The sequence below is a fragment of the Erpetoichthys calabaricus genome, chromosome 9, assembly GCF_900747795.2.
Source record: "Erpetoichthys calabaricus chromosome 9, fErpCal1.3, whole genome shotgun sequence".
In the NCBI taxonomy this organism is placed as follows: domain Eukaryota; kingdom Metazoa; phylum Chordata; class Cladistia; order Polypteriformes; family Polypteridae; genus Erpetoichthys; species Erpetoichthys calabaricus.
In genome coordinates, this window is record NC_041402.2 from 93225295 (window position 1) to 93252984 (window position 27690).

Sequence of the window (27690 nt, forward strand, 5' to 3'; positions counted from 1 at the left end):
CCACATAATGGCTGATTTATATCCCGTGCTAGGTGCGAGGGACTTGCGACGAAAATAACGTCAGACTTGGAGACACGCATGAGAACATATTTCTAAGTACACAGCACTGTAATTGGACAGCTGTGTATTCCAAATGGTGAATTTCAATGAGAGGCTAATTACGCTTATGCCAGAATAATGAACGAAAGGCTGAATATGACACAACCAGTCATCAAAACAAAAGTTAGGCATGCAAAACATTTGTAATTTAACTGCCCATCATATAGTTCCTCTGTTATGAATATATCTGTGCCCTGTGGAATTCAGCTGTCCCTTCTGATTTGGCATGGCACACTAAGGTGTGATTTTCACCAGCCTCCTTGTGTTCACACATCTTTGCATACCGTTTCTCTTTTGATTTAATGCATACTCCATGCAGAATGCCTGCCTGTCTGTCAGCAAACAAGTATGAGCAGTCGCCTGCCCGCTGTTTTGTCACACACAGTGATGTGATGGTCTGTGGAATTGGAAGGTGAAACTCACATTTTATACTTTTCTTGGATTCTGATCAGAAAATGTCCATCAGAATTTAGAGTTAACTCAGCCTGCAGACTTCAGTCAAGCATTTCCCCTTCCATTCGTTAATTTTCTTCAAAATACAGGCATTTCCTTCCTAGGCCCTTTTCTATCAATGAGAGTTCTGTTAAAAGGTGTAGTTTCCATTCCTTCAGCACAATGGCAGCGCATATATGTCACTGTTGCAGATATATTTAAGAACTATTATTAAGGAGTTTATAATTAGTTGCTAAAAGAAAAAAAGTGTCGCAGTCGTGGTTAACAAACACTAAATTGTTTATGTTTTTAGGAATGATATTGTCAAAGTCAATATTTACTTTGAAGATTTGAATTACAGAACCTTTGGAGAATCACTAGCTTTCACTGTGAGTTAATAATTAAGTTCACATAAAGTTTTTAATATGGTTGAATTGCTTTGTTTTCTGGAAACAGTATAAATGGCAATACATTCCTTACTTTATCATACTTTTTCCCTGTTACTGTGCAACTTCTTAACGAGAGTACTTTTTGCTTTTTTGTAGTTGTTCTGTGTCATATCTTTAAATTACATTATTAATAAATGTTAACATTAATGAATGTTTTTTTAAAAAGTGAAAGTAAATATAGATAAATACATTCTACTTGTTTTTTCTGCTTCTGCTGTAAAACTGTATTAAAACTGTAATACTCAAGTAGAGATTGACAAATATCCATAAAATGCAGGATTCTGCTGATATTAAATGACACTATCCATTAAACTGTTACATCCTTCGTCCTTTCAGTCATAATGCTCTGAATTAAGCTGGCTGTGCATTCTGTATAAACAAAGTAAACTGCATACTTGTTACACTAATGATGTGCCACTTTACTTTTTCTTGGCTACAAGTCCTTTTTCCTCCATGTGAGAATGCAACCATCCATCCATCCATCCTCTTCCGCTTATCCGAGGTCGGGTCGCGGGGGCAGCAGCTTGAGAAGAGATGCCCAGACTTCCCTCTCCCCGGCCACTTATTCTAGCTCCTCCGGAGGAATCCCAAGATGTTCCCAGGCCAGCCGGGAGACATAGTCCCTCCAGCGTGTCCTGGGTCTTCCCCGGGGCCTCCTCCCGGTTGGACGTGCCCGGAACACCTCACCAGGGAGGCGTCCAGGAGGCATCCTGATCAGATGCCCGAGCCACCTCATCTGACTCCTCTCGATGCGGAGGAGCAGCGGCTCTACTCTGAGACCCTCCCGGATGATCGAGCTTCTCACCCTATCTTTAAGGGAGAGCCCAGACACCCTGCGGAGAAAACTCATTTCAGCCGCTTGTATTCGCGATCTCGTTCTTTCGGTCACTACCCATAGCTCATGACCATAGGTGAGGGTAGGAACATAGATCGACTGGTAAATTGAGAGCTTTGCCTTATGGCTCAGCTCCTTTTTCACCACGACAGACCGATGCAGAGCCCGCATCACTGCGGACGCCGCACCGATCCGCCTGTCGATCTCACGCTCCATTCTTCCCTCACTCGTGAACAAGACCCCGAGATACTTGAACTCCTCCACTTGGGGCAGGATCTCGCTCCCAACCCTGAGAGGGCACTCCACCCTTTTCCGGCTGAGGACCATGGTCTCGGATGCAACCACACGGCTATTTCTAATTTTGTAAACCACCACATTGTGTATTGTTCAGATACCGGATCTGATGTTGTTTGGATTCAAGTATGTTTTAGCCATCTATACATTTTATGAAGCTGGCCCAAATGTACTATAATTACAACAAATCATTCCTTTCTCAACTCTCATCTCTCTCTGTTTTTCATTCTTGCTCTCATTATCTCTTGTTAATTTAATTCCACTTATTGCCAATTACCCTTAACTCTTCTTTGACACAAAGCAAATAATGGCCCTGGCCAGAGGTAACTTTAAACCTTATCCCGGGGTCAGTTCTGAGCCACGCTGTGGAATTACTTTTGTTTTCTTGTGTTCCCAAAGCTTTGTGTGTAGCATTTTAAAAGGCTCAGGTCTCTTAACCATTCTTCACCCTGCCTATTTCCCTAAATATATAACAATGCCCCACACACACGGGACAACTGACCTATGACCCAGAGACCCGACAGTCAACCGTCTGATATTATTTGTTGATTGCACACCCACCTACTTAGTTTACCATCACGGGGTACCGAGATTTTCCTAATCACACTTTGTTCAAGCCAGTAAGGAGTTCTGGATGATGCACCAGGACATCACAGGGCACACTTGCATATACACCAACACATTTTCATTATATAGCTTTATTTGTAGATACTGAATTGTAAAAAAATAATGTATGTATGTATAGTACATTCATTTCAAATACATGGAGCAAGATTTCTAATGGGTATATAGTAGCTGATAAAACTAAAGTGTCAATATTGAATTTTGTAAACTACAAAGTATTGAAAAGGATACCTTCTCCACATAACCATAATAAAAGGTTAATGATAAATGACTTGGAAAATGGATGAAAGCATGAAATGTTAATACTTTTTCTATTTTTTGTTTCCAATTAGGCAGTGATACAGTTATCTAATCTTGGAGTTTATGGTTTGGATCATCAGTGATGTCAGTAATAGAGCTTGCTAGGTTGGAGTCTGATTTAGTAGCCATTACTCTTATATTTTCTGCACAAAAATACATTCAATGGAAAAATAAAGAGTAACGTAAATACAGATGGACACCATGAGCCTAATGTTCATAATGCAGTTTCCAATGAAAATCACCAAGAGTTTGGTTGTTTGGGAGTAAACTTTGGATTTGAGGTAATCCTTGATATTTTTAATGAACACTGCTTTTCTCTGCAAAAATCAGCCTATGGAGGATTATCCATGCCAAAATCAAATGCAACCCAGCATGTAAAATATACTGAAAAGTATATTTGTGTCATGCCTGTAATTTTCACATACTTTTTTCACAGTTAAAACAAAACAAATGTAATACATTGCTTTTTAAAATGGCAAGCAAGGAAGTATAATGCAATTCGTTCCTTGACCGTGCATGATTAATTCTAAAACTAAATGAAATCAAATGACTACTCGGCACAAAGGAATAAGGGAAGGGGTTTCAACAGCAGAACTGTTTGTAGCACCTTGTTGAATTCATGGCATACAGGCAAATAGCCAGTACCAGAGAGGTGAACCTAATGAAGTGGTCACTAAGCATTGCTTATATTTTGTTTATATTACTTGGGGAAAATGCTTCAACAAGAGGTCTGTAACTGAAATTCAGTATTATTATAACTAAGATAAAAAAAAAAAAATTATTTAAGCATTTTTTTTCTACATTTTATTTGTAAGCTGAAGATGAAACCCAAAACATATAGTCAATTCCTACAGCTTCACCGAATGTTGAGATGACCAAGAAGCTTTCAGTTTGATGTTGTGACAGACATCAGCCCACCACCAGCATATGATTAATTAAATCTAGAATGCTCCTCATTGTCACAAACAATAAAAGGCTGTAATGCAGAGTGCCAGTGGTTTTACCGGGGTGCTCTGTGATTGACGGCGGACAGTAAACTTTGTTAACATGGTATCAAAAATGCCACTTGGTTAGTTGTTACTTCAGTCGTTTTGGCGTGTGCACTATATGTTAAATGTTAATAGATATATTTCAAGATAAGCAGAAATTATCTAAATAATCTTTGAAACAATTTAAGGGACTTTATGTAGGAAACAATAAAATATATTTTATATGAATTACCCTGTTAGCCTTTGAGTAGTGAGAAAAGCACTATATAAATGTAAAGATGTGAATGCAAGCATGGTTACAAAGACTATCTCTGGTCAATGTTGTATACGTCATTTACAACATAAATTAATAACTTTTGAAGTCTGATATTTTTGTGAACTAACATACAGTAGTTAGTATTTATTTGATAAGTAGTACTAGAGTGTTGAACCGTGTTAGCCATTATGAATGTAGAGAAAAGCCAAGCAAAATGACACCTTTTATTGGCTAACTAAAAAGATTACAATATGCAAGCTTTGGTGACATTTTATGAAAATCATAGCATTCTGGAGACATTTTCCATTTATCCAAATTAAACTGTAAGAAACAACAAAAGCTGGAAGGATCAAGTGAACAACTTTCATGAGAACAGGCTTGTTTTTTGTGAGCTGCAAAAAACAAATTGCTTTGTGCCAATTATACACATCTACTATAGTGTATAAGTTGGGTCTTGAAACCCGAAAAAAATCGATCATAAAATCAGACCTCGACTTATATGGCATTGAAAAAATGCGAGACTTAAATTTATTTATTTATTTTGTTTTTACATCTTCTTGCCTCCTCCAATCTCGTATCAGTTTCTCAGACACATCAAATTTTGTTGCAGCAGTGCAGTTACCAATTTCTCTCACCACTTCAACGACTTTTAATTTAAAACCAACTTCATATTTTCTTCTGATCGAATGCTGCATCGTACTTAAGGGATGCTCTTACGATAAAGGTGTATGAGGGTGTGAGATACAAAAAAAAAAAATACAAAACAGTGCAAATGTTGCTTCAGGAATAGTTTGGGTATTGTTGTGTGTTCATGTAGGCACCATACATAGAATAAAAAAAAAAGGCAGTGTGCTCAGTGGTTACTCTCTAAGGTGGGCGTTAGCATATAACAATCACTTGGACCAATAGCGTGAGTTTTCTGCATTCGACTTATACAACCAACATTATAAAATACCAGAAACTATATGGTAAAATCAAGCCCTGACTTATCCACGGGAGAACTTTCCACAAGTACAGTTAGGTCCATAAATATTTGGACAGAGACAACTTTTTTCTAATTTTGGTTCTGTACATTACCACAATGAATTTTAAATGAAACAACTCAGATGCAGTTGAAGTGCAGACTTTCAGCTTTAATTCAGTGGGGTGAACAAAACGACTGCATAAAAATGTGAGGCAACTAAAGCATTTTTTTTAACACAATCCCTTCATTTCAGGGGCTCAAAAGTAATTGGACAAATTAAATAACTGGAAATAAAATGTTCATTTTTAATACTTGGTTGAAAACCCTTTGCTGTCAATGACAGCCTGAAGTCTTGAACTCATGGACATCACCACATGCTGGGTTTCCTCCTTTTTAATGCTCTGCCAGGCCTTAACTGCAGCGGCTTTTAGTTGCTGTTAGTTTGTGGGCCTTTCTGTCCGAAGTTTAGTCTTCAACAAGTGAAATGCATGCTCAATTTGGTTAAGATCAGGTGACTGACTTGGCCATTCAAGAATTTTTCACTTCTTTGCTTTAATAAACTTCTGGGTTGCTTTGGCTGTATGTTTTGGGTCATTGTCCATCTGTATCATGAAAAGCTGCCCAATCAGTTTGACTGCATTTAGCTGGATTTGAGCAGACAGTATGTCTCTGAACACCTCAGAATTCATTCGGCTGCTTCTGTCCTGGGTCACATCATCAATAAACACTAGTGTCCCAGTGCCACTGGCAGACATTCACACCCAAGCCATCACACTGCCTCCATCGTGTTTTACAGATGATGTGATATGCTGCTGTGATAATTGACAAAATGTTGACATGAAGTGTATAAGGTGTGAAGCCTGAAGTTCAAATATCAAAAAAACACTTTCACAAAAGATACAAATATAACAGAACAAGTGCACTTCTATTCAAGACTATAACTGCAGAAAGCTAACCTTTACAAGTATCATAAATTTACACTGGCTATTACAGACTGAAGTCAAATGTATGTTTTTATTCTAAGATAGCAGAAATAAGAGCAGCTCACTTCTCAAAACGGACTCATCCGAGGTCGAACCCGTGAAGCTTTGATTACCAGTCAATAGCTGATACCGTTGTGCCACCGAAGCGGTCGTAGCAAATGCGTGTCAATATCGCACCATAACGTGGGCTCTTTTTCTGCAGTTATAGTCTTGAATAGAAGAGCACTTGTTCTGTTATATTTGTATCATTTGTGAAAGTGCTTAGTTGATATTTGGACTTCAGGCTTCACACATTATGCACTTCATGTCTAGATTTTGTCAATTATTACTAAAACATGAAAAACGTTTCTGTTTTAACGATGTGTTTACATAAACATGAAATGCATGTGTTCCAAATAACGATATAGTATTTATAAAAGGTGTCATTTTGCTTGACTTCTCACTCTATACAACTCTAAGCAACTGACACGCAGGTAAACAGACTTGAGCTGAGAAAACTGTGTGGCGGTGGGGGGGGATGTGATAGGCTGCTTGCTGCTTATCGACACATTTACAGGACAAAAGACGCTGACTGAGAGGTGTGAAGCGATTTAAGGTGGGACGGATCTATGAGTTTTTTCGTAGGCTTTGGTAATTCTAGTGTTAATGGGAGTAATGACATCTTTTACATGTTTTTTAACTCTGTGAAAGCCAGTGCAATTTGCTAAGATATAGTGTGTTGGACATGTAACATCACTTCAATAGAGGCCCAATGACTCAACAAGCTGATTTAAGAAGGTAGGCTCATTTATGGGATGTACTCTTGACCTGCTGAAGATAGTAGTGGGAGAGTGACTGAAAACAAAATCAAGGGCCTTTATGAACAATGCTACACATCCTTTCTTTGACACACTAACACTAAGGACTTTCAGCCAACACATTATTCAGCAGAAGTGTCTGAAGAAATGCTACTGTGGCTCCTTCATATCAATAGCAATAAATCTGCATAACACCTCACTGCAACTGCCTCTAATCATTAGATAAGTCATACATTTAGTTTAGTTTTTTTTTTTGCATTGCATTGTGTGTATTTGAGTGGTTTGTGGCTTTTTTATAATAATATTTTTTGAGCGTCAGTAAAACTTTAAATTTCCTGGGACATACTATCTATGTGTACATCTATCATACATTTGAAGTAATACTGCCAAGAATCAGTGATAAAAGTTAATTACTACTGACTTTGTTTTGTTGTCATAAAAGTACTTTCAAAATTCAGAAGGCATGCTTTCTAAACATGAAAACTGTGGCACTTTAAAGAGGATGTCATTTATTAAGTTTCTATTTCACATTTCTTCTGGTGGCCCACTGTTCACAACTGTAATTTGCAGGGGAAATTGCTTTAATTTATAGGTACAATTGTACTTAACTGAAAAGGTTTCTGGAGCAAACAAATGTGCTTTGATTGTGAAAAAATAACTGACTTCAAAAATACTACTTATCCTTCAGCTTACCTTGGAATTGTGGAGTTTTGGATCGTCTACTTTCTCAAGTAGTTCATTGGCTGTCTCACGAAGTTCATCAGATGCATGATATTCTTCTGTCCTTAAAGTGGAGAGAAAAAAAATAAACTGAGACAAAACAAAAATATCCACTGAACAAACAGGTCTTTAATAAATCAATGTGATTATTTACCAAGCTTTATCAGCTGTCTCATCTTCTTTCTCAAAACCACCCAGCCACAGCTTTTCTTCAGATTGTTCCAGATACTCTTCTGCCCAGCGTACAGGAGCAGCTGGATCAGCAGGATCTGCAATGAACTCTCTTGTCCAGTCTGCCTCTGTTGGATCCAAGATTGGTTGACCAGTTGTAGGCGATTCTGCTGTAAGAAATTCTTTAACCCAGTCTCCTGAGAGAGCAAGAGCTGCTACACCTGGTGCTGTAGGGATAGTTGGAAACAATGGAAAAAAATAAACTTTCATACACCAGTTACTCAAAGAACATTCAACAATAAATTCCTGCAATCTGCCAACCTATCTGCATTATATTTAATCTAGGGTTGCATCTAACAATTACTTTTGATTATTGATTAATATGACAATTATTTTGTTGATTAATCAGTTAGTTTGAATTTTAAAAAAAGTACAGATTTTAATTTGAAATTAAATAAATGCAGTGCATGAAATGGAACTTTTCACCACAAAATAAGTTTGTAAAAATTGTTTTAAAGTATTTAAAAAAATGACCTACTTATAGAAATTTTAAACAGTTTATTTTAAAAATTTATATAGCAAAAACAACAATTTAAATGGGCAAATTCATACTCAACTTGTTCTAAGGTTATGTTCATTGTTTCTTTGAGTTACCAATTGATAACTGCTTCCACAAAATACTGCATGATTCAACACAAATTAATAATTACAACCCTCTACAGAGACACTAAAGACAGAATCGCCACTGGCGAGTATAATTTTAATGTTACTCCCCAATCTTCTGATCATTAAAGAGCTGGGAAAAACAGAACATACAATTTTTGGCTATTCTAATCAATCTCAGTACTTATCACAATATAGAACTACATATTACTGTTTCAGTTTTTAAAGATGATCTATTCCAGTGTTACAGATTTAATAAACAGGATATTTGTTACACCCAAAATATAAATTTGTTATCCACAAATAACACACATGCAAACTGTATACAAAATTAAAAGAAAAATCCAATAGTTAAATAAACTTATAATTTGTATTCAGAATCACATTGAACCAACTTCAAAATTAAACATAAGTTTTAATATATATGTATATATATACTAGCAAAATACCCACGCTTCGCAGCGGAGAAGTAGTGTGTTAACGAGGTTATGTAAACATATATATACATATACATATATACATACATACATAGTGCGTTGTAACACGGGCTGTGATTGTTACATGGGAGGGAGACGACAAATCACAGCTTCCCGCTTTCTAATCGGGCCTGTGATTGGTGATTTGACTGATGCCCAGATCCCACAGTATCTCCCCTTAGGAGAGGCGTTAGGCAAGTGTAATTGAATAGCGGTGCTGCAAGTTTAGCTTTACACCTGTTTTTAAGACTTATTGACTGAAAGGGGCTTTCATGAAAAAAGTTAGGGCTTTGCTACAGGATACACCCTCCACAAGTTAAGGAAGTAAAAATAAAGGTATATATTTCTGTTTTATTTAAACCTTTTAAGTTTGTATGCGGGCGGTATGGTGGCGCAGTGAAAGGTGCCAGATAGGAGACCCGGGTTCGCTTCCCTGCGTGGAGTTTGAATGTTCTCCCTGTGTCTGTCTGGGTTTCCTCCGGGTACTCCGGTTTCCTCCCACAGTCCAAAGACATGCAGGTTAGGTGCATTGACGATTCTAAATTGTCCCGTGTGTGTGGGTGTGTACGCCCTGCGGTGGGCTGGCACCTTGCCCGGGGTTTGTTTCCTGCCTTGTGCCCTGTGTTGGCAGGGATTGGCTCCTGTATTTAGGATATAGCGGGTTGGATAATGGATGGATGGACATTTGTATGCATAGCCCCATTTGCCTGTTTTCGTTTTTTTTTCTTTCTTCAGTAATATTTCAGCAAACCCGGAACTTGTCAGTTCAAATCCTGGTACCTGACACCACTGTGTGACCCTGAGGAAGTCACTTCACCTGCCTGTGCTGCAAAAAACAAAAGTAATGTAACAAATTGTACCTCAGATGTTGCAAGTTGATGGAATAAACGCATAAGTCAAATAGATAAATATGTATTATACACATAGGAACTATTAATTTATTTTCAGTTAAGTCATCTGCAGCAAACCTTTATAAATGAGGGTTTCTTCTTCATTGAGGTTTTCTCTTGGAGAGCTTTTTTCATTTCATTGAAAATTAAAGCAGCAGCTGCCAAAATATGTAGCTTTCTTATTAATTTTTCAACATCGTGTAAAATAACTTTATAAAGTAACATAAAAGGTTTAAATACTGGTTATCCTTTTACACTAAAATATTGCTAAAGAGATACCAAAAAAAGTAAAATGCATATGTTGTTTTTCTTTAAGGAGATTAAATATTACTAAAGAAAGAAAAAAAAACTAAAACAGCCAAATGGTGCTATGCATACGAACTTAAAAGGTTTAAATAAAACAGAAATACAGTGGTGTGAAAAACTATTTGCCCCCTTCCTGATTTCTTATTCTTTTGCATGTTTGTCACACAAAATGTTTCTGATCATCAAACACATTTAACCATTAGTCAAATATAACACAAGAAAACACAAAATGCAGTTTTTAAATGATGGTGTTTATTATTTAGGGAGAAAAAAAATCCAAACCTACACGGCCCTGTGTGAAAAAGTAATTGCCCCCTTGTTAAAAAATAACCTAACTGTGGTGTATCACACCTGAGTTCAATTTCCGTAGCCACCCCCAGGCCTGATTACTGCCACACCTGTTTCAATCAAGAAATCACTTAAATAGGAGCTGCCTGACACAGAGAAGTAGACCAAAAGCACCTCAAAAGATAGACATCATGCCAAGATCCAAAGAATTCAGGAACAAATGAGAACAGAAGTAATTGAGATCTATCAGTCTGGTAAAGGTTATAAAGCCATTTCTAAAGCTTTGGGACTCCAGCGAACCACAGTGAGAGCCATTATCCACAAATGGCAAAAACATGGAACAGTGGTGAACCTTCCCAGGAGTGGCCGGCCGACCAAAATTACCCCAAGAGCGCAGAGACGACTCATCCGAGAGGTCACAAAAGACCCCAGGACAACGTCTAAAGAACTGCAGGCCTCACTTGCCTCAATTAAGGTCAGTGTTCACGACTCCACCATAAGAAAGAGACTGGGCAAAAACGGCCTGCATGGCAGATTTCCAAGACGCAAACCACTGTTAAGCAAAAAGAACATTAGGGCTCGTCTCAATTTTGCTAAGAAACATCTCAATGATTGCCAAGACTTTTGGGAAAATACCTTGTGGACTGATGAGTCAAAAGTTGAACTTTTTGGAAGGCAAATGTCCCGTTACATCTGCCGTAAAAGGAACACAGCATTTCAGAAAAAGAACATCATACCAACAGTAAAATATGGTGGTGGTAGTGTGATGGTCTGGGGTTGTTTTGCTGCTTCAGGACCTGGAAGGCTTGCTGTGATAGATGGAACCATGAATTCTACTGTCTACCAAAAAATCCTGAAGGAGAATGTCCGGCCATCTGTTCGTCAACTCAAGCTGAAGCGATCTTGGGTGCTGCAACAGGACAATGACCCAAAACACACCAGCAAATCCACCTCTGAATGGCTGAAGAAAAACAAAATGAAGACTTTGGAGTGGCCTAGTCAAAGTCCTGACCTGAATCCAATTGAGATGCTATGGCATGACCTTAAAAAGGCGGTTCATGCTAGAAAACCCTCAAATAAAGCTGAATTACAACAATTTTGCAAAGATGAGTGGGCCAAAATTCCTCCAGAGCGCTGTAAAAGACTCATTGCAAGTTATCGCAAACGCTTGATTGCAGTTATTGCTGCTAAGGGTGGCCCAACCAGTTATTAGGTTCAGGGGGCAATTACTTTTTCACACAGGGCCATGTAGGTTTGGATTTTTTTTTCTCCCTAAATAATAACAACCATCATTTAAAAACTGCATTTTGTGTTTACTTGTGTTATATTTGACTAATGGTTAAATGTGTTTGATGATCAGAAACATTTTGTGTGACAAACATGCAAAAGAATAAGAAATCAGGAAGGGGGCAAATAGTTTTTCACACCACTGTATATACCTTTATTTTTACTTCCTTAACTTGTGGAGGGTGTATCCTGTAGCAAAGCCCTAACTTTTTTCGTGAAAGCCTGTTTCAATCAATAAGTCTTAAAAACAGGTGTAAAGATATTGACAATAAGCTACGCAAACCCACCAAGACATGCAATCGTTTAAATCAAGGCGCGAGTCGAAAAACACCATCCCATACTATTAGTTAACGATTAACACATTTCTGTATGTATTGTAAGCATACAATACAACTGATAATATGTTGCGCTTATTTATCTGGTGTACCGACATTTTTGCGCGTTTAATGGCTGAAATCCAACGTGGTTTGTGCCCTTCAGAATGAAAACAGTTTGCATTTACCTTTTTAATAAAAGGCGAGCTTTTAAGCCTGAGAAATCACCCCGTAAATGCACACGTTTAATTGCACATGTGTTAATATGTATGCTTACACACTGTTTCTTCTTCATTGAGGTTTTCTCTAGTATGTAGATCGGGGTAATTACATTCATGGCATTCGTAGTCTGAATCACAATCTGATTGTATGGGTGGTTACCTACCAGGTAACGCTTATGGTTGGCCAGCAAGTCAGCTAACATCAGCCACGGTGCCTTCAGTTGTGAGAAGCAGATCATAGAATGGTTGAAAATAGTTTACTGTCAAATAATGCTAAGAGTACGCGACACGTGTTTCGCCCTAATTCTTGGCTCATCAGGCGTAAGCGGCGTGTCATTGAATAGCGGCACTGCAAGATTAGTTTCTTTTCAATAAAGTCAGGCGTTAGGCAAGTGTCATTGAATAGCGGCACGTCAGTGAAGAGCGGCACTGCAGGTTTAGTTTCTTTTCAATAAAGTCAGGCGTTAGGCAAGTGTCATAGAATAGTGGCGGCGCTGCAAGTTTGGTTTCTTTTCAATAAAGTCAGGCATTAGGCAAGTGTCATTGAATAGCGGCGCGTGATTGAATAGTGGCGCTGCAAGATTAGTTTCTTTTCAATAAAGTCAGGCGTTAGGCAAGTGTCATTGAATAGCGGCGGCGCTGCAAGTTTAGTTTCTTTTCAATAAAGTCAGGCGCGCTTTGCAGCGGCGAAGTTCTGCTTTTAAATTTTTATTAAGAAGAAAAGAAAACCTTTAAACTGAGGGAAAATATACCAATAACAATTTGTTAAGGATCTGTTTTTTTGTGAAGCTGCCTTTACACAGCCTGTCCGCTGTTTTATAAACGAACGCCATATAAGGCCGTCCTTTCTCCTTCACAGTCAGTTCACGTGATTATGTGTGAGGCGCGATACGCAACCCCGCCTCCCACGGCCAGCGAGCTGCCGTCCATTACTGTATATAGACAAAAAAAGAGGTTCCAGTTATGACCGTTACGCTTTGAATTTTGAAATGAATGCCTAACTGTTGTAAGTAAGCTGTAAGGAATGAGCCTGCCAAATTTCAGCCTTCCACCTACACAGGAAGTTGGAGAATTAGTGATGAGTGAGTGAGTGAGTGAGTCAGTCAGTGAGGGCTTTGCCTTTTATTAGTATAGACATATATTTTATATAATATATATTATTCTTAACCCTATGAAAGGGATAGTTTACTGACAAAGCAGCATGCAAATATCCGAAAACCAAAATATTCCACCACAGAAGAGTCTCTTGTAACATCATGACTTTATTAGTTTCTTTTTCTTGTTAAGTCTGCAGCAATGTTTGAAATTAGTTTTGCACAACAGACATCATTGTTATATGTTGGAGAAATATAAAGACTATTCTGCTTTTGCAACAAAACAAGTACTTTCCTTTGTGTGAAGCTTGGTTTTTCCTTTGCTATGCAATATGCTGTGCTTATTTTACCTGAAAGTCCATATTTTTTTGCATGATAATTACTTTGTTTTCGCATATTTAGGTCTGGAAGTCTATTACCACTGCAGATTCTTTGGCATGTTTTCTTGCAGCCAACACACTATGCCTGCATGCTGCATATCATTTGCTGTTGCGAGTGAGCGGTTAGATTTTCACATTTGAAACTGTATGATCCTGCCGCAAAATCTGTTTTACCTGCTAAACTAGGTTTGCTGCAGCAGTCCTTCTGCATCACAACATCTTCCTCTTGATTGTATAAAAAGTAGTTGAAGTCAAATAGTTAACTATTCTGGCACTTTTACGCATCCACCCGGATGGGTATTATATGCTTTTCAGTCGCAGTTGATGTGCTTCAGGATTCACCACTGCACTCACTGCTTTGTTCTGTCTGTACTGTGCCAACTTCTTTAATTTTCTTTGCATCCGAGAGTGAAGAATACAGTTTTCTGCTCAGACAGGGACTTTCATTTCTTTACAAGCAGTTTTTGTAAACACGCACATGCTAACATTATATTTGTTTGCAAGGATGTAATGCAGCACCATAATTTAGCAAAGTGACCACGTCAAAAAAGCTAATATGGCAAGTGAATGTTTACAAGCTAGTAGCTAAAGACACAATTTTTGATCGCCTACAATCAAATTGTGTCACATTAGTAGTTTTATTCGCATTGTAGAGGGTGAAGTTTGACTCAGATTATTCCTTACTACAAAACAAAAGTCAAGTCATTATACCTAGCAAACATTGTGGTCATATATCTACAGTATCTATCTATACTAATAAAAGGCAAATCTCTCACTGACTCACTCATCACTAATTCTCCAACTTCCCGTGTAGGCAGAAGGCTGAAATTTGACAGGCTCATTCCTTACAGCTTACTTACAAAAGTTAAGCAGGTTTCATTTTGAAATTCTATGCGTAACGATCATAACGGTCGACAACGTCCGCCATGTTAAACTTTATTAATGGCCTCATCTTCACGAAATTTGGTAGGCGGCTTCCCTGCGCTAACCGAAACCGAAGTATGTACTTATTTCGGTGGTATGACGCCATTGTCAGCTGCCATATTGAACTTACCAACGGTCTTTGTTAGTTATGGGCCCATCTTCAAGAAATTTGGTACGCGGGTTCCCAACGCTAACTGAATCCTAGTTACTTACATATATACGTCCATAGCCTGCAGCTCAGTCGCCGTGTGAGGCGGCGTTGGGTCCCCCATCCCCATGCCTCCCACGTAGTTGGCTGGCTGCCTGCCTATATAAGGCCTTCCGTTGCTCTGGTCTCTTCATTCCCTTCCTTGCTTCGCCACGGTATTCACGTCTCCCTGCTGATAACTGCAGCCTTTTTATTTAATCCACGGCTTCTCCGCTGTTTTATTGTTCGTTTATTATGATTATAGTTATTGTGTAGTTATTTTAGACTTAGTTTACATTGTTCAGGTACCCATTTCCTTTATTGTTCCAACCGTACCCCCATTAACATGTCCAACGGGGTGATCACCATCGATCAAAGAACTGTCACTTACCGAGTGGTTTCCATGCCCAGAGATGGCGACTGCCTTTTCCATTCTCTGTGTTACATATCGCACGGCCATATCAGGCTCACTCTTGATATCCGGAGGAACATTGTGTCTTATGTATTGAATGACTAGGACAGGTTCAAGGTGTGGACTGATGACGGTACAGGAGATAATTATACTACACAGGAGCACCATAAAAGTGAAATGCTTAAGCCCTTCACCTATGGTTCTGCATGTGAGTTGATGGCTGCCGCTGAATTGTTTGGTTGTCGCTTTCAGGTGTACTGAAATGGCCAAATATTTTACACCTTTGGACAACCGCCAATGCCTGTTAAACATCTTAGATTCACAGTGACGATTGGTGTAGTGGACACTTTGATGTTTATGAATGTTTAAACTCTCAAAAGCTGGATGCAAAGTTATCAATGAAACCCATTTCAATTCAAACGCCTCCAATTTCCAGCAAGGCTCTGCTTCGCAATGACAATTAATAAGTCTCGGGGACAGACCCTACAAAAGGCTGGCATTGATTTCAGGCAAGATTGCTTTTCATATGGCCAACTATACGTTGCATGCTCAGGAGTAAGTTCAGCACACAGCTTCGTCATATTACAACCGGAGGGCCGAACTAACAATGTGGTATACAAAGAGATTCTTAACAAATAATTATTGGTATATTTAAAATGGTTTACTTTTCTTCTTAATAAAAATTTTAAAGCAGTACTTCGCTGCTGCGAAGCACAGGTATTTTGCTACCCCCTCCGAAACCCCCCAGTTAAGAGTAAAGTGCTTTCAAACTCTGGAAGTCTTAGGCCATCCTCTCTTCCCTGTCACTTGCTTACAATTGCCATTTTCCAAATGCACAGAAAATTAAATGAAGACTGTGATGTGCCACAATTGACATAACCAACTATTTGATGAAAGCGATTCATTGCCAACATTTTTAATAATCGATTATCACTGATTGTAACAAATAGTTGTTGCAGCCCTAATGTAATCTTACAGTATGCACTCAGAAATGGCTCAGCACCAGAAGTAGCAGTATTAGAAGGATTGGGAGATTATAGACATTCTTCAGAGAACCTTTTTATGAAATCAACAACTAAAGTTTGTTCCTTTATGTTTAATTTTTTTTTTATTCACCCTACTTAAAGTACAACTGTATGACCAAACTGTGGACACTCTCTCATATGACGACAGGGCTTAAAGCACTAATTAAAAATGTTTAACTTGGCTTTGCCAAAAATAACATTTTCTGTAAATCTTCGGTTTTGGTCTCTACTAACAACACTTTAATTTCAAAGCAGAAACTAGCTCTCAATAGGGCACTCTACTCTCAGACTAAGCAATAAACTCAATAAATTAAACAATGTAGGACTTCAACTAAAGCTGAAATAAGTTTATCTGCAACAGAAGGTGGTTCAATATATAGGCTTTCAGGATGATGAGCTCTTCTGGCTGATTTAAAAAAAAAAAAAGTAATTAAAAGTAAACTTGTGAAATTATAACTGTACATTATACTAAGCCAAAAAAAGAAATTTAGTTACACTGTAGATTTTTATCAAAACAGCTGAAGAAAATGAATATGCTCCTTGTATATTTGCAAATAAACACATACAAACTAAGCAACAGTGGGTCCTATGATGTACAACTTAATGATCCTATATATTATTTAGTGTACTGGCTTAAAACATATTTCAAAACAAATCTACATTACTTCTTTCAACATTATTTAAACAAAGGGTATTACTCATTATTCTGAACATAATTTTTAATTACCAATATATAGTTAGGTCTAGTACAGTATATTTTAAGTCCTGATTGTAGTTTTTAACAACCTATATTATTATAGAGGAGTTTCCTTTAGCCATAGATTTCATTGAATGAGAATAAAAAAGGAATGATGTTAAGTTAAAGCTACTAGTAATTGGCCAAGGAGAAATTGTGTGGAAATAATAACTTTGTAAAACCCATAGATATTCTTAAAGGAGATTCCTATGCAGAAGCCTTCGTTAACTTAACAAGTTATGGAGGAAAACCAAAAATAAACATGAAAGGAAAGACAAAAGTCAGAGGACTTCACTTTAATTGCTTCAGTGTTCCACAGACTTTGCAATACCAGAATGAAAATTGTTAATGCGTCTACCAAAATGCTGGGCTGCTTCTTAATAGAAGTGTCAGATATCCTAAAGATGTAAAATGAGCTGAAGTAGTGTAAATGTACCTCGTTGAGGAGCCTGTCGGAAATTTGCTTGTTCAATCTCCTGCATCTCTGCCAACAAGTCATCCATTTTAAAAGTGTGAGGGGCACGGATAAGGGATGCATCTTGCAGAAATTCACTAACAAGCTGAGAACAGAAATAAATTAATAACTAGGGGAAAAAGCTAAAAAAAAAAAAAAAACCCAAAAAACTGATGATCAAACAGAGAAGGAATTACTGCTTACCTCATCGTCTGTGGCTACTTCAACTGGCTTTGCTATCTGAAGCAAGAAAAGTATATTTACCCATTTAAAACTAGAAAAAAAAGATTTTAAATTCCAATTTCATTGTGAAAAAACTCACACTTGGAGATGCCCCAGCTCTTTGATCCCACACAGCACCCTCTGGCAGTAGACCTCTGTCCTGGGTCATATGACTGGTCAGCTTCATTAGGGGGTTCACCCCCCCACACTCAGAATCAAAGAGCTCACGCATTGCCATGGCCACACTACTGCTATCAGCCAGTCACACACCTGTAATATTAAAAGCAAAAACCATTAGCAACTTCAACAAATTTCATAGATAGTAAAAAAACATCCCTATGCCCCAGCACAAACTTTAAAAAAAAAAACTTATTTTTAAAAGGAAAGCTCCTGAACCATTATTTTACACATATGCTGCAAAACAATACACATATCCATTTATCTGTTCATTTTTGTTACAGTTTTTTTCAGTTCAGCCAGAGAAACTACATTTAACTTGTAGGTGCTATGTTGTCAGCCACAATTGTTTCCATAGCATTATTCACTTTTCCCATTTTTAATTCTTACACTGTTTTAAACACTTATTCAACACTACAAGGTTTAACACATGATACTAACATAAAATGTTATAGTCAGTTGTACATACTTCTTTATTATCTCATGACACTTTTATACTTTTAGATTTATGATGGCTATGTGAAATTTTTCTACCGTATGGCACATGCTATTGTATTTATTTCACACACTTTAATGAATTTAAAAAAAAAAAAAAAAAAAAAAAAACCTTTTTCTTAGATGACATGTTAATGCCTGCTGTACATTCACCAAACTCATATAGTTAGTTGATTCATTTTTCCTTGAGAATGAGGCAATTATTCAACCCATCAATAATTATAATATCACATTTTCCAGATAAGGATAACACTGGTTTATACTACTGTTAATCTGAGTCTATGCATAATTTGTTACTATATATTAAATCTATGATCATTTGTATTATTTCCTTAAGCCAGAAACAGAATTAAAAAAAAAAATGTGTTCCTTAAACATCTGCCTTTCCTTTTTCATCATCCATCACATCTTGTTTGCCTTTATCCTTCTATTTAAAAAAAAGATGTTCAGTATGACCCATTAAAAAATGATAAAATGAAAAGGCATGCAGAGCTTGACCATCATAAGTTTCAAGGTAGAGACTAACACCACCAAGATAAATGAATTACCTTGTCCCAAAAAAAAAACAAAAAAAAAAAAACACACAACTGGCCATTTGACAGTTTTCTGGAGTGTAGCCAGATAGAAGTGGATAATCCATTTAATTAACCTATACCATTTGTTGCGTTTGTCATGCCTGTGCTTTACGGAATGTGCTGGAGGATCAGTTAAGCAGGTGAAAGGGGGGGGAATTGGGCAAGATGCAGATTCTAACCTCTCCTCCTCTTCCAAAAATAGAAGTGGAGGAGGAGCCCACAGAAGGGCACTGACTGTACAGTAATCCCTCCTCCATCGCGGGGGTTGCGTTCCAGAGCCACCGGCGAAATAAGAAAATCCGCGAAGTAGAAACCATATGTTTATATGGTTATTTTTATATTGTCATGCTTGGGTCACAGATTTGCGCAGAAACACAGGAGGTTGTAGAGAGACAGGAACGTTATTCAAACACTGCAAACAAACATTTGCAAACAAATTCAAAAATTTAAACTGTGCTCCATGACAAGAAAGAGATGACAGTTCCGTCTCACAATTAAAAAAATGCAAACATATCTTCCTCTTCAAAGGAGTGCGTGTCAGGAGCAGTGACTGTCACAGAGATAGAGAAAAGCAAACAAATCAATAGGGCTGTTTGGCTTAAGTATGCGAAGCACCGCGGCACAAAGCTGTTGAAGGCGGCAGCTCACACCCCGTCCGTCAGAAGCAGAGAGAGAGAGAGAGAGAGAGAGAGAGAGAGAGAGAGAGAGAGAGAGAGAGAGAGAGAGAGATTGTTTTTCAAGCACAAATCAATACGTGCCCTTCGAGCTTTTAAGTATGCGAAGCACCGTGCAGCATGTCGTTTCAGGAAGCAGCTGCACAAAAGATAGCAACGTGAAGATAATCTTTCAGCATTTTTAGACGAGCATCCATATCGTCTAGGTGTGTGAACAGCCCCCCTGCTCAATCCCCCTACATCAGGATCAGAGAAAGTCAGCGCAAGAGAAAAGTAAGCTGGGTAGCTTCTCAGCCATCTGCCAATAGCGTCCCTTGTATGAAATCAACTGGGAAAACCAACTGAGGAAGCATGTACCAGAAATTAAAAGACCCATTGTCCGCAGAAACCCGTGAAGCAGCGAAAAATCCGCGATATATATTTAAATATGCTTACATATAAAATCCACGATGGAGTGAAGCCGCGAAAGGCGAAGCGCGATATAGCAAGGGATTACTGTACTTCTGAGCATTCATGGAAGCCCCACCCCTTCTGGTACCAACCCAATAAAAGAACTGAAAATGGCTAGAAGTCTGTGTTCTTTGGATCCACTTCCGCTGGAGCCACATTAGCCAAACGGAACAACTATTTGAAGATGGCACAGAATTACCTATTTTTGTTCCTTATGTTTTTTTTTTTTTTGCTTTGTTTATTCATAGTATTGTTGCTATTAAATGTGGAAATCTATGAGAACCCCAATTCTTCATCTTGTTCTGTTTTCTTTACATCTTGTTGAAAAAATAATTGCTTTGAAAGATAAAAATCCAACTAAACTATGTTCAGAGTTCTGATTCAAACATTTATCACTCCATTTTTGTATTTTTCCAATAATAAAGACAATCATTACAGAAAAGTCTCTCTCGGGTATGTGCAAATGACCCTATCTACCTTTACTTACAGCATATGGTCATTGCCAGATCAACAAAGTATAAACATGACAATGCAAGACAGAGCTGAGAATGTACAAAGAGGGCTGAACGTTTCCAAACAAAACAAGGCTGACAAAAAAAATGCATGCAAAGAAATGTTGCACACCTTTGATCAAAATTATGATATTGCAGGGAGAAAATATTTCTCTAAAACTGCATAATGTAGCTCTACGATAATATATTGGGAGTGAAGTGGCTAACCTGGTGAAGATGGGGAAATAGTGAAGTAGATCCAGTTTGCCAACTTCTCCCAAGACAGTTGTGGGCACTTCTATATACAATCATAAATTATTTTGAAATCTCTTGCATGGAATAACCTTCACTTTCCAAAACAGGGAACAAACATCCTATTTGAAAAGGAAGTTTTGTTTTGGCCATTTTTGAAGCCAGAACTGAACCTTAAGAATGTCCGTACTTTACAACTCAAGGAAAGACAATTTACTTGCTTTATTAAACAGAATAATGGGCTTCAGCTGTGCTAACATGACCACAAAGGGTTCTCTAATAACCAAGAGCATTTAAATAGGATATCAATGAGCTAACAGGGTTTACCATTAGGGCACTGGGGTAATTGCTGCAGAAAATAGGACTTTGCAGTAATATGGGAATAACAAATTATAAAATCAGTTATGTCAAGCAGTTACAGACATTTGCAACATTAGGAATGTTTTGGCTATCTGTTTTTTCAAGAACATAACATTCCATACAATCAAGTCTAGCTTAAACAATGGAGAAAATATCATTAAATACCAATTCAAGTTTAACTTAAAAAAACAAAAAACAAAATTCAACTCCTACCTGAGAGAAAGACAAGACAGCCAACAGCAAGGGCAAAAATTTACAACAAAGACAAAGAATAAACAAAGTAAGGAGAATGTTCTTGTCCCCGATATAATTGTTTATTGTAAAATATTATTAATTAGATCTTTCCATTTTTTAAAATGTTAACGGATCCTCTAGGCGCAAATTTGATTTTTTTTCCAATTTCAAATAGTTCAGAACATCTTTTACCCACCAAGTTATAAAAAGTAGGCTGGGGTTATTCCAAAGGAGCAAGACAAGTCTATGGGCTACTAGTGAGGTATATGAAATTACAATCAATTTGTCCTACTCCACTTTAAGCTCATCTAGACACAGCTATTAATAGGTTTGGAATGATTGTGACACCAAGGCTGTCAGATAATTTTGAACAAAAGTAGTTAATGTTAATTTGGTGCACTTCCAAAACATGTGGCCAGGTAAGGTGTTTTGGCTATATTTTTTAATTAATTAAATGGTACAGTAACAAAAAAGTATCAATTTTGATCAAAAACCATGCAGAGGTTTGGGTGATTACAGATATTTGAAAATTACTGTATATGTGGCATAACAAAACAAAAAGATGTATTTTTTTGTTTAACTTGCATCCACAGCCACTTCCAACAGCATCAAACATAAAGCAAAGTTAGACAAGAATGGGACATCACTCTGTTACAGGACATACAGATTCTCACACAGAACAGTCCAGTTTGTTTTATTAATTTTACAAAGGAACTTATTTCAAATCCAGCCACAGGGGATGCACAAACCAGTGTGTTTCTTCGTGCCTGTCCCAAGCCCGGATAAATGGGGAGGGTTATGTCAGGAAGGGCAACCCGGTGTAAAATTTTGCCAAATCAATATGCGGACAACAATACATATTTCCATACCGGATTGGTCGAGTCCCGAGTTAACAACGACCGCCACAAGTACTGTTAGCCAACAAGGTGCTGGCGGAAATTGGGCTATTGTTGGCCGAAGAAGAAGAAGGAGAAGAGGGGGGAGACATGTCTGGAGGCAGGAGGAGAGGAGGAAAGTAAAGAGAGTGGAACAGAGGGTAGGAACTTTGAATGTTGGCAGTATGATTGGTAAGGGGAGAGAGTTAGCAGATATGATGGAGTGAAGGAAGGTTGATATATTGTGCGTGCAAGAGACCAAATGGAAGGGGAGTAAGGCCAGGTGGATTGGAGGTGGGTTCAAATTGTTCTATCATGGTGTGGATGGGAGGAGAAATGGGGTAGGAGTTATTCTGAAGGAACAATATGTCAAGAGTGTTTTGGAGGTGAAAAGAGTGTCAGGCAGAGTAATGATTATGAAGCTGGAAATTGGAGGTGTGATGATGAATGTTGTTAGTGCATATGCGCCGCAAGTTGGGTGTGCAATGGGTGAGAAAGAAGATTTTTGGAGTGAGTTGGATGAAGTGATGAACAGTGTACCCAAGGGACAAAAAGTGGTGATTGGAGCGGATTTCAATGGGCATGTTGGTGAAGGGAACAGAGGAGACGAGGAGGTGATGGGTAGGTATGGTGTAAAGGAGAGAAATGAAGAAGGTCAGAGGATAGTGGATTTTGCCAAAAGGATGGACATGGCTGTGGTGAATACGTATTTTAAGAAGAGGGAGGAACATAGGGATACGTACAAGAGTGGAGGAAGATGCACACAGGTAGATTACATCCTATGCAGAAGAGTTGATCTGAAGGAGATTGAAGACTGCAAAGTGGTGGCAGGGGAAAGTATAGTTAAGCAGCATAGAATGCTGGTCTGTAGGATGACGCTGGAGATCAAGAAGAGGAAGAGAGTGAGGGCAGAGCCAAGGATCAAATGGTGGAAGTTGAAAAAGGAAGACTGCAAGGTTGAGTTTAGGGAGGAGGTGAGACAAGAACTGGGTGGCAGTGAAGAATTACCAGACAGCTGGGAAACTAAAGCAGATGTAGTAAGAGTGACAGGAAGAAGGGTGCTTGGTGTGACATCTGGAAAGAGGAAGGAGGAAAAGTAAGCCTGGTGGTGGAATGAGGAAATACAGGAGAGTATACAGAGGAAGAAGATGGCAAAGAAGAAGTGGGATAGTCCGAGAGATGCAGAAAGAGTACAAGGAGATAAGGCGCAAGGTGAAGAGAGAGGTGGCAAAGGCTAAAGAAAAGGCGTATGATGAGTTGTATGAGAGGTTGGGCACTAAGGAGGGAGAAAAGGACCTGTACCGATTGGCTAGACAGAGGGACCGAGCTGGGAAAGATGTACAGCTGGTTAGGGTGATAAAGGATAAAGATATAAACATACTCACAAGCGAGGAGAGTGTGTTGAGCAGATGGAAAGAGTACTTTGAGAGGCTGATGAATGAAGAGAACGAGAGAAGGAAGAGGTTGGATGATGTGGAGATAGTGAATCAGGAAGTGCAACAGATTAGCAAGGAGGAAGTAAGGACAGGTAAGAAGAGGATGAAAAATGGAAAGGCCATTGGTCCAGATGACATACCTATTATGGAAGCATGGAGGTGTTTAGGCGAGATGGCAGTGGAGTTTTTAACCAGATTGTTTAATGGAATCTTGGAAAGTGAGAAGATGCCTGAGGAGTGGAGAAGTGTACTGGTGCCGATATTTAAGAATAAGGGGGATGTGTAGGACTACAGGAGAATAAAATTGATGAGCCACAGCATGAAGTTATGGGAAAGAATAGTGGAAGCTAGGTTAAGAAGTGAGGTGATGATTAGTGAGCAGCAGTATGGTTTCATGCCAAGAAAGAGCACCACAGATGCAATGTTTGCTCTGAGGATGTTGATGGAGAAGTTTAGAGAAGGCCAGAAGGAGTTGCATTGCATCTTTGAGGACCTGGAGAAAGCATATGACAGGGTGCCTCGTGAGGAGCTGTGGTATTGTGTGAGGAAGTCGGGAGTGGCAGAGAAGTATGTAAGAGTTGTACAGGATATGTACGAGGGAAGTGTGACAGTGGTGAGGTCTGCGGCAGGAGTGACGGATGCATTCAAGTTGGAGGTGGGATTACATCAGGGATTGGCTCTGAGCCCCTTCTTATTTGCAATGGTGATGGACAAGTTGACAGACGAGATTAAACAGGAGTCTCCGTGGACTATGATGTTTGCTGATGACATTGTGATCTGTAGCGATAGTAGGGAGCAGGTTGAGGAAACCTGAAGAGGTGGAGATATGCTCTAGAGAGGAGAGGAATGAAGGTCAGTGGGAACAAGACAGAATACATGTGTGTAAATGAGAGTGAGGTCAGTGGAATGGCGGGGATGTAGGGAGTAGAGTTGGCGAAGGTGGATGGGTTTAAATACTTGGGATCAACAGTACAGAGTAATGGGGATTGTGGAAGAGAGGTGAAAAAGAGAGTGCAGGCAGGATGGAATGGGTGGAGAAGAGTGGCAGGAGTAATTTGTGACAGACGGGTATCAGCAAGAGTGAAAGGGAAGGTCTACAGGACGGTAGTGAGACCAGCTATGTTATCTGGGTTGGAGACGGTGGCACTGACCAGAAAGCAGGAGACAGAGCTGGAGGTAGCAGAGTTAAAGATGCTAAGATTTGCACTGGGTGTGACAAGGATGAATAGGATTAGAAATGAGTACATTGAAGGGTCAGCTCAAGTTGGACGGTTGGGAGACAAAGTCAGAGAGGCGAGATTGCGTTGGTTTGGACATGTGCCAAGGAGAAATGCTGGGTATATTGGGAGAAGGATGCTAATGACAGAGCTGGCGGGGAAGAGGAAAAGAGGAAGGACTAAGTGAAGGTTTATAGATGTGGTGATAGAGGACATGCAGGTGATGGCTGTAACAGAACAAGATGCAGAGGACAGAAAGATATGGAAGAAGATGATCCACTGTGGCAACCCCTAACGGGAGCAGCCATAAGATGAAGACAAAGGAGCTTAATTTCACTACATAGCATTAACTCTGTTATTTACTGTATATCAGATTAATTGAGTTTAGCCAATAGGGTTGCTCTGACCATGTTTTTTTTTTTTTTGTTGAAGACGGCCACTGACTTCATGTTTCTGTACTGGCCTATTCCAGGGGTCGGCAACCCGCGGCTCTGGAGCCACATGCGGCTCTTCAGCCTCCTTGTAGTGGCTCCCTTTGGCCTTGACAAAAAAATAAAAACCATGAAAATGAATAATGGCAATTTCTTAATTTAACTTGTATTTATATATATATATATATATATATATATATATATATATATATATATATATATATATATATATATATATATATGTTTATTTACTACTACTATTACTGTTATACATTTTAACATCTAATTTAGAGAGTTTAATTCTGCGTGGACAGAAGCATTTGCCTTCACCGACAACGACGCTGGCTTACCGGTGTGCTTAATATGTGGCGATAAATTATCGAACAACAAAAAATGTAACGTTGAAAGACATTTTCAAAACAAGCCCTCAGCATTCACTGAAAAATACCTAAGTGAAGATAAGCGAAAGAGAGCAATTTTGGAACTGCAACGGAAAGCTGAACAGAGCAAACATACTTTCAAAAAGTGGATCACTTCTACACAGTCAACTACAGCCGCTAGTTTTGTGGCAGCTCAAGAGATCGTAAGGAGGGGTAAGCCGTTCACAGATGGAGAATACATGAAAGAATCGTTCATAAAAATATCAGAGCATCTATTCTCCGACTTTAAAAACAAATGGGAAATTGTTCAGAAAATGCAAGCTGCATTTAGAGAAAGATTCAGTGAGTTCAGAAAGGAAAAAACACACACTCTCTCCTTCCCTGTCACACCCCTGGACATCGACCCATCCCTGCTGAACACATCCGCATTCACAGGAGTAAGCCCGATCTAGAAATTGAACTGGACGACATAGCAGATAAAGATTTATGGGTGTCCAAGTTCAAATGCCTGACAGCGGATCTTGAAGAAGTCACCCGTCAGAAGGCTACTCTCACTAAAGAGCACAAATGGAGTGATATTTAAAACCTCCCCAAACCCGACAAATTTGTTTTCGACACATGGAATGCCATTCCCGAAACGTATATGAACATGAAAAAATATGCATTTGGAGTCCTGTCCATCTTTGGCTCAACATACTTAAGTGAGCAAGTTTTCTCAAGCATGAACTTCATAAAGTCCAAATATCGCTCCCGCCTCACACATGAGAGCCTGCAGTCCTGTGTGAAGGTCAAAGTCACATCGTACAGCCCCGACATAGAGATGATCAGCAGCGAACTTCAGAAACAGAAGTCACTTTAAACAGGTGACAACAATAGCATTTAATAAGCTATTATTTTTCAGAAAAACAAAACACATTCATTTCGGACCCGGAGCTGATGTAGGTTTTTTTGTATGTTCAGGTGCTTCAGTTGATTCAGCACACTGAAATGGAATTTAATGTTTACTTTTTTAAAGCTGCTAAGCTACAGCTAAATGTTTTATTTATATTAAAGTGGGCTAGTTTTTATTTTAATTTTACACAGGTATAGGAAGGACCCAAATAGGCCTGCATAGTTCAGTTTAATTTATTTCAAAGTAGCCCTACACATGCACACTGCACTTCTGTTTGTTGTATTCCGTGGTTGTAACATGTAAAATCTTAAAAAAGATTAAAACTTTTAAAAGTTTATCAGCTGTGTTATGTTTTGCGGCTCCAGACTATTTTTCTTTGGAGGAAGAGGGGGCAAAATGGCTCTTTTCATAGTGAAGGTTGCAGACCCCTGGCCTATTCCAATATCGATTTCCTTTTTTTTCCTTCATCCCTTTAAAAAACATTACACACTAACCTGCATATCTAGACATGTAGAAGCCTTATGGTATTTATTAAAGTGTTAACTTTGGTATTTTTATAATTAAACAACAGACCACAGGTGTTATGTTCTTTTCTATTAACAAAATTAAATTCTTTAGGCTTATTGTTCAGAGACTATAAAATACTAAAATAAATAGCTTTTTTTGCTGTTAAAATATATATTTACTTTACAGTTATGCCAACTTACTGCACCATTTAAGACTGGTGATTTGTCCATATGTTGTCCCAAAGTGTACAGGTCATTGCAACTGAGGCTCTGTGAGTCCAAATAGGCTCTGGTGTGGGTTATTGGTATACATACTTTTAAATGCCAGTACAATGTAGTACAAACCTATCTTCTCTGTGTAAGCACACTGGATTTGTGTAAGGTGGGGTTTCTCAACCACTAGGTCTCACTGCCAGTGGGTCACGGGTCGCTGTTGGTTCACAAGTGGGTGAC

The 27690-nt window shown here is 38.6% G+C and overlaps 1 protein-coding gene across 3 annotated transcripts in view; it reads right to left on the reverse strand.

Annotated features, from left to right (window-relative positions):
- pex5 (peroxisomal biogenesis factor 5) overlaps window positions 1-27690 on the reverse strand; it is an 89811-nt gene that overhangs the window by 44069 nt on the left and 18052 nt on the right. For 2 of the 3 annotated variants that reach the window (XM_028809929.2, XM_028809928.2), the window contains exons 2-6: window positions 17893-18062; window positions 17775-17810; window positions 17553-17676; window positions 7897-8140; window positions 7716-7806 (exon numbers count right to left, since the gene is read on the reverse strand). In XM_028809929.2, the coding sequence (XP_028665762.1) occupies window positions 7716-7806; window positions 7897-8140; window positions 17553-17676; window positions 17775-17810; window positions 17893-18030 (633 nt within the window). In that variant the 5' untranslated portion in view covers window positions 18031-18062. Of the gene's footprint in view, window positions 1-7715; window positions 7807-7896; window positions 8141-17552; window positions 17677-17774; window positions 17811-17892; window positions 18063-27690 lie in introns of those variants that run through there. The other variant, XM_051932126.1, reaches the window with a different exon arrangement.